General features: G+C 49.0%; 1 protein-coding gene across 8 annotated transcripts in view; it reads left to right on the top strand.

The window, feature by feature from the left end:
- Positions 1-13,362, top strand: part of LOC122369443 (TOX high mobility group box family member 2-like) — a 127,172-nt gene that overhangs the window by 87,583 nt on the left and 26,227 nt on the right. For all 8 annotated transcript variants that reach the window (XM_043344240.1, XM_043344248.1, XM_043344265.1 and 5 more), the window contains one exon: positions 6,295-6,395. In XM_043344240.1, the coding sequence (XP_043200175.1) occupies positions 6,295-6,395 (101 nt within the window). The remainder of the gene's footprint in view (positions 1-6,294; positions 6,396-13,362) is intronic.

The raw sequence follows: 13,362 nt of genomic DNA, 5'->3' as shown, positions 1-13,362 counted from the left end.
GGATGACCTATCAGGTTTACAGAGGCAAGTAACGGTACCCGACATCTGCTGGCAAATCTTTAGATCCCGGATGTGAGTCGCGGACCGCACATATGTTCTGGCACAGGTCCAGGACTTTGTACGCAGTACGCACTCGGAACTGTCCAACCGAAAGTCGGTGACTCTTAGCTCTGAACAAACTCCTGGACAAAGTCGATACCACAAATTCGGCGGCCAAGTTTTCCTGACACGCACCATGCTCTCAGGGGAGCATCCTCGGAGAACTTTGAAATATACGAGCTCACTCTCATCGACTTGCACCGCGCATTGAACGACGTAAATCTCGTATGGAAACATCTTACGCTGGTGCTTTATCCGGTCGATTTGCGGCAAATCACTCCATGCTGCGTCTCGCGTGACTGGCGCTTTGGACAGTCGTGCCTCGATGGTCGCTCAGAAGCGGGTGTGGATCGGCTGTCGGCAGGATAGCTGCAACAAAGCGACGCCAGCAGCGAGCGTTTGAACTCTGCAGGACGAACCTGCTGCTGCTGCTGCAGAGAACGATTGTTTACATTGCATTGCTCGATTGCAGATTCGTGTCTGTGAAGAGGGTGTCGTCACTAGCATTGCCGCGATGGTCGAGTCACGATTTTCTGCAGCGCCTTTCGTGCATGTTGAATCCACCTGTTCGGCTGATCGTCCTGAGTCTGACCTTGTTCACGTTTGCATGGCGTTGACTAAAATTGATGAGATTATATGGCCAATATCTGATTCCGTCAGTGTGAAACGAGTACTGAATCTGCTGCATACCAAAGAATGATCGTTGAACTAGTTGCTATCCGCCGTTTGATTGGCGATTGGTGCGCATTGTTATCTCTCAATCTCTGATGTTTTAGCCTCTGTCAGTTTCACTCGATACTCAGCAGTTAATTGGATCAATGTAGGTAAGACCACTGCAGGCAATCAGCTGGCCGCTGATTGGACGACTGTTTGGGTGACGTCATTTGTACCCTGCAGCAGCTGACGGTCTGGTAAACTTCGGCGTCTCTCTCTCTCTCTCTCTCTCTCTCTCTCTCTCTCTCTCTCTCTCTCTCTCTCTCTCTCTCTCTCTCTCGCTCTCTCTCTCTCTCTCTCTCTCTCTCTCTCTCTCTCTCTCTCTCTCTCTCCAACACTTTGTCCAATCACTATCCACGTGAGATGGCCGGTTGCACTGTCCACATGGGTCGCCGCTTGGCCCCTGATGGAACCAGAAGTGTTTTAGAACTCGATCTAACTGCTCATGGAGACTAATCGGGGCTAACTTTCTGAATCGGATTACGTTGATTATCGTGGATGAGAAGCGTTCTCGCTGGCGACCCGGTAGTCGGCGACGACGACTGTTCAAATCTATCTCGCGCTAGTGTTAGCTGGGCCGGAATAGGTCAGGTTGGAAGTTGGTTGAGGGACTGACTGATTGTCTACTTTGGCAATGATTGTGTGGGTATTGAGCTCCTGCTTATGATTCTATTTTCTATTATTTGCTTCTGATTCTGATCAAAATCATCTATTGGCTATTGACCACCGACGGTGCATCTGTGAAGGACTCGCGTTGTTACATTTCATGGAGCAGAGCAATCAACTGACAATTGCAGATCAGACACCCAAGCACACATGCATGCTGAGACAACGAACTGATCAAGGCAAGGCCGTAGCTGGCTCAGCTCCCCAGACAATTGGCGGATCATCTTCCGGCTGAGTCGGTATATTGGTGATGCTTCTGACGATAGCGGACAATGGCAGCTGGTAGGTCAGGTCTAGGTCACAGTAGGTAGCTGGTAGGTCAGATGTAGGTCACTGTAAGTAGCTGTTGGGTCAAGAGTGGGTCACGTTAAGAAGCTGATTGGTCAGTTTGCAGTGTTGGTCAATGGGTCACCCCAGCTGGCAGCTGGTCACGACTGTCAGGACCGGACCAAACTGTGAGCTCTTCGGTCCTGTCCTCCCGTTGACCCAGTTTTACTTGATCACGTGACGATGAAACTCTGGTGAGAATCAGCTCTGGTGAACCCTTCCAAGTTCTCTTGCTGATGAGGTAGCTCCCCCCTCAGAAATCGTAGCTCGGTGATTCGGAGAAAAGTTATCCTGTCCTCCCCAATGCCACAGGACTGTCCTCCAAGCCAGTGAGGACTCCGTCTTCTCCGGAATTCCGTCTGATCCTGACACACTCCCATGATGAGTGGCGTCCGTTTCGCGCAGAGTGCGCGGACAATGGGCCACGGATGTGATTCTGTGTGATGTGTGATCATCCCAGGATTGTCCGACCTCTAGAGACCAAACGTGATCGGAGTTAACCCACCTCGGTGGCTTCCGAACTAACTGTGAAAATTCGGACAGGGAAGAGGCTTGTAGTTTACGGCGAGATAGTTACGGCGTGATGTCCAACAAAAAGACGATATGAAGAAGCTGTTAATGTTATCCATCGCTTGTATCTTGTGGGATGCCCTTTTATTGCACTCGTTAAAACTTGCGCAAAAAGCTGACAAGAGGATCAGCTTGTTAAGTCCTTGTTTATGCTTGAATGTTGGAAGTATATCATCCCAGATTATTACAGTACATGTATCAGACAAGGCGATCGTCCGTTTCAATGTATGTTTACATTTGAGTGTCGTAATGTATCATCTTGACTTATGCTGAAACATTTCCATATTGCCTTTCTGAGACAACTATGGCCGCTGGCCCGCTGTTCGTTGTTTGTTAATGCGCAGTTTGTGGGCGCCAGAAACAGTTACCATGGCCAATGTTTGCCTGCACACGGGGAAGGGAAAATAGCGGCGATATTGCGTCCACATTTTGTCCCGCTGGACACAAATGATGCTGATGCATAGTACCCGCCCCAATGGAATGCAAATGATTGCTACAAAAACATTCCGAGCATTGTAAATCCTCTGCGATACAAATACTCGTAGCCCATGCAAATAAGGAAGTGAATAAATTCTGTGGTGTCATTGGACCAATGAGCCGTTCTGTTTCCTGATTATTTTGTATATGTATTTGTCCGCAACTGCAGACATAAACCAGATGATACTCGATTCACTCTGTATACCTACCGGTTGTTGATGGCCTCGTTCGCTATAACTCAGCCAATCATATGCAGCCTGGTGAATAAATAATGAAATGTCACCGTAAAACACTCATTTGGCCAGAGTTTCGTGTAACGGCCCATTCTGACAGCCAACGATATTATACCGGCTTACAACCTGCACTGGGATTCGAGTTTCGACGAACTTTGATTTAAGTTTGTGTTTAAATCTGAACCAGCTATATGCAGTATGGATCCTGAGTATATGCAATATGCAATGCATTCCCAGCTGGCTGGAACCGTAAATGCGTCTCATTACCAGTGTGTGCTTTGTGCTTTTACCTGAAGATATGTGCTGAGCTTTCCTCCTGCGCGAAATGTGCATGACCCTTATCCCAATAAGCTTTCTCAGTGTGGGCCATATAAGACAAATCCAAATGATGTGGCACAGTAATGCCCCTCAGCCGTCTCGGCGCCACCACGGCACTGATCATATTCAGTGTTATCCTGCTACCGACCTTGTGGATAATGATGTCATAGGGCTCACGTGATCTGGGTGAAGGGGTGCCAGTGAGGTGGAGGGGGGAGGGCTATGATCATCATAGCGCTCACGTGATCGAAGGGGAGGAAGCCCATCCTGTTTCGCTATATGATCATGCTCATGTGATTGGGAAGGCTCGGTGTTTTCATATGATCGCCTTATTTCTACGAAGGTCACAGCTTAAATATCTGTATCTAGTGGCCAGTTACTCACAGTTCTATCGGACTATCAACAGAATTGCAGATGGCTTTGCAATTTACGGCGATATTGATGTAATTATTCACTGAGTTGGCGTCTACGCAACCGTATTTAATGCCAGTCATTCCGCCGAGCGACATTTATATGCCATTGCGATGCTACGCACGTCCTATCAAATGCGACCTGCATGTCAAGCCAAGCTTATGCATTCCTAATCGCCCTTGGAATCTCCAGCAATGCAATTGAATAACCTGATATGGTTCTTTTTAAATGAAGTGTTTTTAAAAGCTCTTGCATATTTTTAGCTACACATTCATTAAGCCTTTGGCTTTATGAAATATTCGTCTTTAAACCACACCTAAAAGGTCTTTCCTTTCTTATTGTCTATGGCTGTATGCTACCTTTTTGTTAGTCCTCGTTCTTCCCATACACTAAGTACCAATATGGTATTTAAAGGCTATCAAAAGCCATTGTTCTACAAGGGTTGTCGCTCCAGTGTCTCAGCCTATCTAATCATTTCCAATTGCTCCCAATCGTCTAGACCAGTATGAGGCGGATAACAAGCAGTTTGCCTTGAAGGGTGACTTCTGTCGTCCAATAAAACAGGACTTATCCAGTCGGACAGCCCCACTATAAACTTACAGTGCTTCGGTGCTGGGTACTAGCCGGGTATGTCTGGACCACTAATATTGGACCGGTTTATACCATTGGTATCTAGATACTCATACTCATACTCATACTCATATATTTCGGTTACATCCAAGAAATTGGGTTTTCAGTAAACCACGTCATACATTCAGTAGTTCAAAACTCATACCTATACATACAGGACAGATTCTATAGAGGTTAAAACACACCACACATGATAAACTAACTGACAACATTGACCTAGCGCAGCCGGATTAAACATGCCGTTTCTTAACCTTTTTACGGAACGCCGCCAGACCGGTGCAGCTTCGAACACTGCACATCTTAATGTATCTGAACACAGATACATCTTCGATAGATGCTCAGTGGTTTGTTTCCAATTTTTGGACTGTCCCTTTCCCAAAAAGCAGACGCAATTGTTCCATGCGAGCTCCGTCGTTGATTTGAATATCTTATTCCTCAAATACCTACCGTCATCTACACGTTTGGTGCGTCTGTTTCCCCCGATCGCTCCGCTATCCCACTTCAAAGCTGCCACAGCTCTGTCCGGAGTACAGCGCTGTCCCAGCCCCTCACTCGGCAGCTGTCCCAGCCCCTCACTCGGCAGCTCAGCCGAGCCGTCATCACCGTCGGACAGCCAGTACCACCTCAAAGTGGACCGGTCCAACTCGTGTCGTGGTGACACCGGCGAATGGCCAAAGTTGCGCCGCTTTGCGCGGATTGAGCGACACAGTCAGGGTGCCTATGTTGACGCCGAGTGATGCTCGGGTGGGACGATGAATACAGTGGTGCGAGTTGATACAGTGATACCAATGCTGACAGGCCTGTCGCTTTCTGTGGTAGCTTGGCGGTGGCGTTATGGGTATGGTGGCATGTGGTTGCCTCCTGACGGGAGTTTTGAGGAAGTGGTGCGTTTGTAACGGTCGGATCGGTTTCGAGCGAGCTATCTTACACGCTGTGAGCCCATTGTGTACGGCTGGTTTTTTCCATACCGCTCCGCTAGTTCCGACCATTGAACCGGTGAATCGGTGAATCGCTGAACCAAATACCGATCGGAGATGGCCGGAGAGCATTGTCCGGCACTAACGGGAAGATGGAAACTCAGTCAAGTGTGTGCGTACTTGACGCTTGTCTGGGTGTATTTTGGTATAGGGTGCTAGCTTTATGCATTGATATACGGCATGAGCCACTTTTATTATGTTTTAATTGCTGTCATTTTTGTGATTTTCATCGGTCATTAGGCTAGTTTCGTTAATGTTAATCTCGCAATTTATTTTATGAATCACCAGAAATATGTACATCAGCCACAGTAATGCATAGTCATTGCCAGCACTGTTGTGTTTCCGCCTTTGCAGGGCGGCTTGTTTCTGCTTTTATTCGGTGCTCACTCAGCCCTTCGACCGCCGCTGGAGGGTGTTCTAATTTCCGGTGTCGTTTTTCACTCTGACGCAATATTTATTGAAGTGCTCACTGCAGTGGTATGTTTACATCCTGTCTCAGCACTCCAGGATGTGAGGTGACACATGCCGTGAAAATTCCCGACGTAGTCTGTCCTGCTGTGCTCCTGCTGTGTTCCTGCTGTGCTCTTGGTGTGTTCCTGGTGTGTTCCCGCGGCGCCGCAGTCCCGTCCGATGACAATGTTCCTACATTTCGCTGTCCGCTATGTCTTAAGATGACGTGTTATTGTCGTCGACGACATATCGTTGTCTTCATTCAACGGATGTGTCATTATTTGTATTTTATTGTGATGACCATAATTACATACCCTGGCTGTATCACATGATGACGCCATGTTTTACCGCCGGATGGCGGCACTCCGTCATCCGATGACGCCGCTGCCGGACCGCCGTCCTAACTGCCGCTCGTTTTTCAGATGTCGGCACCGATGACGTCCACCGTGGACACGATGACGTCATCAGGGTTTCAGCCGGTGCCACAGCCACCGGGTCATCCGCACCACCCCATGTTCTTCAGGTGAGTGGAGGGGTGTGGGGACGGCTTACGTTGGGGAGACGGCTGAGGAATGAATCCATTGGCAGGAGATGTGGCGAACAGGGCGGAGCGGGAAGTGCACGATCTCACTCGATGGTTTCTAGACACCAGCTCTCCCCATCCGATGTGTCCCGGGTCCGTCAATGAGATACGGTACCATGATGTAGTCACAGCCCGTTGCTGGATTAGCGTACGATCAACATTAGATCAACGGCTGGTCGTCACAGGATTTCCTGGGAGCAGCTCCCGTGTACAGCAGCTCCAAATCACCTCTCGAACTTTGCTGAATCATCCTTATAAATCGCCCGCGGATCAGTACAGGATAAGCACCAGTATATGCTGGACCATTGATCCCTCTCTGCTGGATCAGGAGCTCATCTCAGCTCAGCTCCAACTCAGCTCAGCTCAGCTCAGCTCAGCTCAGTACCGAATCAGCGTCCTGCCCCGCCGCCGGGGTGTATCGATTCCCTCCTGCCGCGGTCGGTCTCTGTGTTGACCGGTGTGGGGGGGCACCCTTTTGCCGTCTCCAGTAAGTAATGGCTCATCTTGCTTTAGTGCCCTCGACGCAATAGGATGACTCTTTTCATAAAGGCGCTCCATGCCTGCTGGAAATGTGGGACCATCGGATGGGTCGGGTACAGGTCTCTCTCTCTCTCTCTCTCTCTCTCTCTCTCTCTCTCTCTCTCTCTCTCTCTCTCTCTCTCTCTCTCTCTCTCTATCTCTCTCCCTCCCTTTCTCTCTCTCTCTCTCTCTCTCTCTCTCTCTCTCTCTCTCTCTCTCCTCACTCCCTCTCTCGCTCGCTCGCTGTACCGAACCGTTACCTTCCGGCCAACAGCAAACGACTGGTCCCCATTGCGACGGCTACCAAGAAGCAAACTTAAGTTATTTTTGGGAATTTATCATGTAAAGCTGAGTGAGCACGGGAGCAGAAATGGCGCCCAATGGGTGGTGGATTTCTGACGACGCTGAGAGAAAGTTGGGGGATCGTTTCTTCATCGAGCGTTTTTCATGCTTTTACCACGGCGTCGCGAGACTGCCACTTGAAACGATTAGACGACCGCTGTGTTAGCCCGATGTACGACTTTATCCATTTGTGCTACCCATTTGGCTTTATATTGAGCCCCAGTTGTACTGTGCTGCAATATGGTGCCCTTAGACATCAGCCTTTAGAGTGGATTCGGAGAAAAGTGGCACGTGGTCTAACTTATAGGGATGATACCTTGTCGTTACTGGATGATATCGGATCGTTAAGGCTGGCAAGTTTTGTTGCATTGCTATTTTCTTGTTTCCCATTGTTTTAGCAGAGTATTTTATTTACGAATTGAATGCGGCTGATTCTAGGATGGTTTTGAAGTGATTATGAGCGTTTCTAATCCTCTTTCTGATGGTCGGAAGTTTTCGTCCATCAAATGAATATGAATAAGAGTGTATTTCCTGCCATACGTTTTGTTTCATTGCCTTTTAGCTGAAAAAAGTATTGCAATTATCGCCGTGGTAGGCATAAAAGTCGGTGTCAGTAAGCTTAATAACAATTGATGAACCTTATATAAAACGAACTTTTTGTTGACTGCCTATATTAGCTTTCATGTAACACGAATAAAAAAAACGACACTACCTTTGCATATCTTGTATCACACTGATTAAATATGTCATTCCAGATTGCACGTTATAGATGTACACATTGCTTTGATAGACGCCAACAACCATATTGGCGACGGAATAAACCAGGAAACCGTGCCGTAAAAACGGCAATCAGTGTGTTATTCGATCCTTTCTAAACGGCCTTGGGTGTAATCCGTATACCATTGACCTGGACGGCGCCGTTTTCATTCCTCCTCTCTGTAAGATTGCGTATCACTAAATAGCTTATAATGGCCTACGCTTTACCATCATAACTCAGCCTTTTATTTTTCATCGTCGTGATTTAATGCAATTATTTTATTGGATTAGTGTATCAGCGTTGGTGATTGCAAAACAATGACATTCGTTATCATAGCGCTGTTTAATTCGTGCAATTAACATTGCGTTGCTGCAACCTGACCTTGGCCACGGATGGGGTGGGTTGCTGGGGCAGGGGTGTGCGGTGGGGGGGGGGGACGAGTGTGGATGCTGGAGTCTTGATGGGTGGTCGCCACTAGGTACCACAGTCCTTCTCCCGCCATTTTCTTACTGTAGTTAGTTCGGAAAAGCATCTTCTGAAGGCTCACGCATCCAAATACTAAATGGGCTCGTTAGCCTACGCATGAATTGAGCTGCTAGCACAACTCAATGAAGTCGCACACGAAGTAGCAGCAGGCATTTCGAGCTGCATACGTCGGGGCTAGGACGATCTGGTTCTTTATTAACTTACGAACAGACTCGTCGAGCCCTGGGCTAGTCAACAGCCGCTACCGTCGCCACCTCAGCCGCCACCGCGGGTCGGATTGGCAGCTAACACCCGGCCGGCGGGCGGCGACACGTGTTAATTAGCGCTCATGAATGCAGCTCCCCGCCCCGCCCCGCCCCGCCCCGCCCCGCCCCGCGGCTCAGCGGGAGTGTGGGGGCGTGGGAGAGGGGGAGGGGTGGGTAACGGAGTGATTGGTGGGTTACGGTGATAGATGTGTAGTAGAGCGGCGGGTAAATTGAGTAGGTGGATTTGCGGTTGAATCTGAGGGCTAATGACGATTAGTTGGTTAACTTCAAACGCACGGGATGCGGCATAATTGCATTTCCATGATTTCGTTAAGGTTACCCTTTGGAAGTTGATTGCGATTACTTCTGATGTTTGTTGGCGGCTGGTTGCATTCCTTCCAACCTAAGCTGCAGTTAATGTTTTCATTTGTGAATGAATGAATTAACGAAAAAGCAGGAAAATGCTGCAGTGAACAAAACATGGCAACCACATCGACGATCATAAACAGGACACACCATTTTCCACGGCTCGTTTACTGTGCAATGAAAGCAGTGTATAACTAATGCCCCTGGTGTAAGGTCAAGTTTCGAGAATGCTGAACATTGCGACTACAGTGTATACAGCGACCGTTTGATCACCGCTGGTAATGTCATAGGGCAAAACCAGCCATGCCACAATCCTCCGAACAATCTGTAGTAACTTGACTTCTAGAAAAGCGACCTAATCCCGCTGTGCACAATTGTGTTTGCCGTTGCATTCATATTCCTCAAACGAATAATGTGCATATTTTCACGTCTTTGTCACGCACTGAACGTCGTACACTTCACGCGAGTCATTTCTTTCTGCACGAATGTCACAGAGCCGTCAAATTCCCCGATGGAAAAGCCGTGCGTGTGAAAGCTGCTTTTCGTGCCGCCCGGGCCAGTTGTGGGCCTGTACTCGGAAACCGTCGGCTCTATTCCAGCCCCGGTCGGGTATCATACGCAATGATGGGGCGTCCAAGTCTGTACGGCTTTATTACACGTATTACTTCGAGGTCGTTGGTGTCGCAACCTTTTGCGGTGCTTGAACTTTGACCTTTGTGTCAGGTGTGATTGGGGTCGCACTTTGGGGGCAGTTTTGATATTCAGGGTTCAAATAACTGTGCAAGCTCAAGAAAGAGGTTATCACGCGAACAATGTAGAAGTATATGCATTCTGAAGCAAAGTGAACTTTTCGGTAAAAAAGACCCACGTCTTAAAATATGACCGAGCTCGATATTTCCACCCCCATTGCTTGTAAATGTGAGTTGCAGTGCAATGCATTCATCACGATCGTTTGGTCAGCACTGCCTCGGACAGAACCCCGAACTCGGTCGCCATTGAGGGCCCCTCCTGTAGTCCGCCGGCGTCCATCATTTGCATCCATTGACGAGCTGACACATTCGGTGGTATTTGCATGCATTTACAACGGTGACAGCTGCCGACTCTGTATGCGCGATATACGACGATTACGCTCGGGGGGAGGGGCAGTGGAGGGGGGCTGTCTATTATTGCGACACCAGGACAAGTGCCACTGGCCCTGGATGAAAATGGACGACCTGCTAGTGGAATATCAGGTCAGAGGGGCCGTTACATGCTCTCGTTTTGATGCTAGGATCCGGAGGTCCAACATCGGCGTGCTAGCTGGCGGTTTGGCCATGTGTGTTGTCCAATTGGGGATGTATGCATTACACCCAACCCAATTCTCAAGCAGAATACCTCGACGTTTCCTTTGAGACCCCAGTCCCGTCGGTGGTGAATTAAGCACTTTGCGAAACGTATCTGGCGCACGATGTGCGTCGCTATCAGCTCAGAGTGGCAAACGCAGCGCACCTGCGTCGGAAGCGAATCAGTCGCGCCGGAGGTGGCGCCGCGCCGGATTACGAATGTGCTGCTGGTTCCGGGCGGTACCTATACGTTATGCGGTGGTAGCAGGCTTGGGGTGGTAATGTTCCGTTGAGTGGGGCCCTTGTCACGGTAAATGGGTGATGATACGACACGATCGGGGTGATTTAATGTAGACGGGTTTTACTGGAATAGTAGTGTAGTTGTGTAGTAGTGATAGTGTGATGAGCGATGTCCGTTTGGTCATAATTTCCTTATCCGCGTACTCCATTACTAATCAGCAATCAAAACCCCAATTCCATACACCAACTAGCCACATAATACCCTCTTCCTATACAATCGGATGTAATACCACGCCTCCCCAGCGGTTACACCGACTATGACACTGCGTACAGCAGTGGCCGGTCTCGACAGAGACAGTCGGTCCCCACTCGGTGCACATACACACACCACAATGGCCCAGTATCTGGTATTGATCGGCACTATCACATCAAACGTCGTGGGGCTGGGACGGTGGGGAGCGGTTCAGCCGCTCATACGACTTACCGCTACAGTGAGGATGGTGGGTGCTTGTAGCGTGCGACGGCTCATTGCACTGATTCAGCCCCCCATCTGCATCGTCCCACTCTCTCACTCACTCACTTGCTCAACTCATTGACTAACTCACTCCCGCACTCACGCATTCTCACTCACTCACTCCTCAGTCACTCACTCACTCACTCACTCACTCACTCATTCACTCACTCACTCACTCACTCACTCACTCACTCACTCACTCACTCACTCACTCACTCACTCACTCACTCACTCACTGTCTCACTCCTCTCTTCTCTCTTCTCTCTTCTCTCTGCTCTCCTCTCTGCTCTCCTCTCTCTTTCGCTCTCTCTCTCTCTCTCTCTCTCTTTCTCTCTCTCTCTCTCTCTTACTGGCATTTGCTCTATCTCCCAGCTCCCTATTCTCAGCATCATCTGTGATGAATTATCAACATTGCCTCGTGTCTCCTTAATATCTTCCAATTATCATTTGTTTTCGCATTATCCTTGTTTTTCATGCTACTTCCGTCTTCGATCTCCATGCCTCTCCTCCTCCCTCCTCTCTCTCCCCCTCCCTCTTTCTCTCTTTCTCCGACGTCTTCTCTATCTTCTCCTCTCTCCCTTTCTCGTCGGGACCTCGGCATTATTTCCGAGTTCCCATTTATTTCCTATTCCTTTCTTTTGTACGTCCCGCTCGGTTATTTACCCATTCCCCATTTCCTTACCTCTCCATATTTTCTTGTATGGCCCGGGTACCAAACAACCGTCAGCGACACAATACTCCATTTTGATTAAATGTATCTGGATGTGAATACAGACGGCGGTTATTCATATATTTCCACGTACACATGCCAGCTTTCGAAACAATAACCGACCATTCGTAAAATGTAAGTGCATGTCGGATCGAGTGAGTCGCTTTGTTCCAAAATCGCTTTGTTCGTGTCATTACAGCTCGCGTTTAACTGAGCATGATTCGATGTGAATGGCCGAGAGGGTGCTTTGAGCTTAATGGGCTATTTTGATATTAAGGCCGGGGACGGGGGCGATGGACCGGAGTGAAATGGACATTAATTTGGCCGCTATTGGGCTGGTTGTGGCGTACATTGAAGCTGTGTACGTTTTATAAAGGGTAAAAATGGGACCTTACGGCTGAATGGTGTACCGCTAAGGGACGGTAATATGGCCGATGGATAGGTGCTAGCTACCTTTTTAAGCCTTTTTGAAAAAAGGCTTTTTTCATCAACGCAAAATTGCCCATAGCTCCACCTTGCATCAAGTTGGTGTACTATTGCATAATATCGTTTTTCGACGTCGCGTCCCCGGCAGCAGGTGTGAGCATATTCGGTGGAAACTCATCAAGTCGTAATCCACCATCCTCTGAACCGTACTCATCTATCAATCAAACGAGAAGCGGCTGCGAGTCGCTGAGGATCATCCCCAGTCAATAAATCCTCATTCACGGCGATACGTTTGTTACGCGTGGCGAGTTCGCTCGGGGTGATGCGTCTGATCTGCTAAAAATGGCTACCCGGGGTGCGTTTGTGTGTCTCAGCCCTCTGGTACCATCATATCCACATTACTGATATACTCTATCGATGAGCTGCATCGAATTCATCGCATCGATAGCAACGCATCGAAATCGATGCGCTGTGTCGATATCGATGCGTCGGTTGGGTCGCGTCGACCGTTGGTTCTGACTGTTAAATACAATATACATCACCGTGACGTCGGGGACATCACGATTCACGATCGTTCAATGAAACCGACTAACGTCGGCATTAGACCGACAGCAATACTAATAGCGGGACAACGGCCGGCTGGTATTGTTCTCAGCGCGTGAAACAAAACGGCGCCAAACACAAAACGGCACCAACCCGTCCGCCCCGCCCAGCGCGTGGCATAGGTCACGGCTACGCTCTGTTGCATTTTGGCACACTTTTGGCACACATTAGCTCCCATTAGTGGGACCGGCGTTCCGCGTTGTGGGCCGACAGGAGGACGGCTGAGGTCACCGAGTGCTCTCTACTCTCTCCGTCCTCTGCTCTCCCCTCTTTCCACCTGAGCTGTTTCCGGTGTGTTGTGTGCCGTTTCCGGCAGCCATGGAGGGGTTATGGGTGTATGGGAGGGGCGCGAACCATGTCCTATCGCGACCATCGGGA

The sequence above is a fragment of the Amphibalanus amphitrite genome, unplaced genomic scaffold (assembly GCF_019059575.1).
Source record: "Amphibalanus amphitrite isolate SeventyFive unplaced genomic scaffold, NRLGWU_Aamphi_draft 000034F_arrow, whole genome shotgun sequence".
NCBI classification, from domain to species: Eukaryota; Metazoa; Arthropoda; class Thecostraca; order Balanomorpha; family Balanidae; genus Amphibalanus; species Amphibalanus amphitrite.
This window is presented reverse-complemented; position numbering and strand designations above follow the sequence as displayed.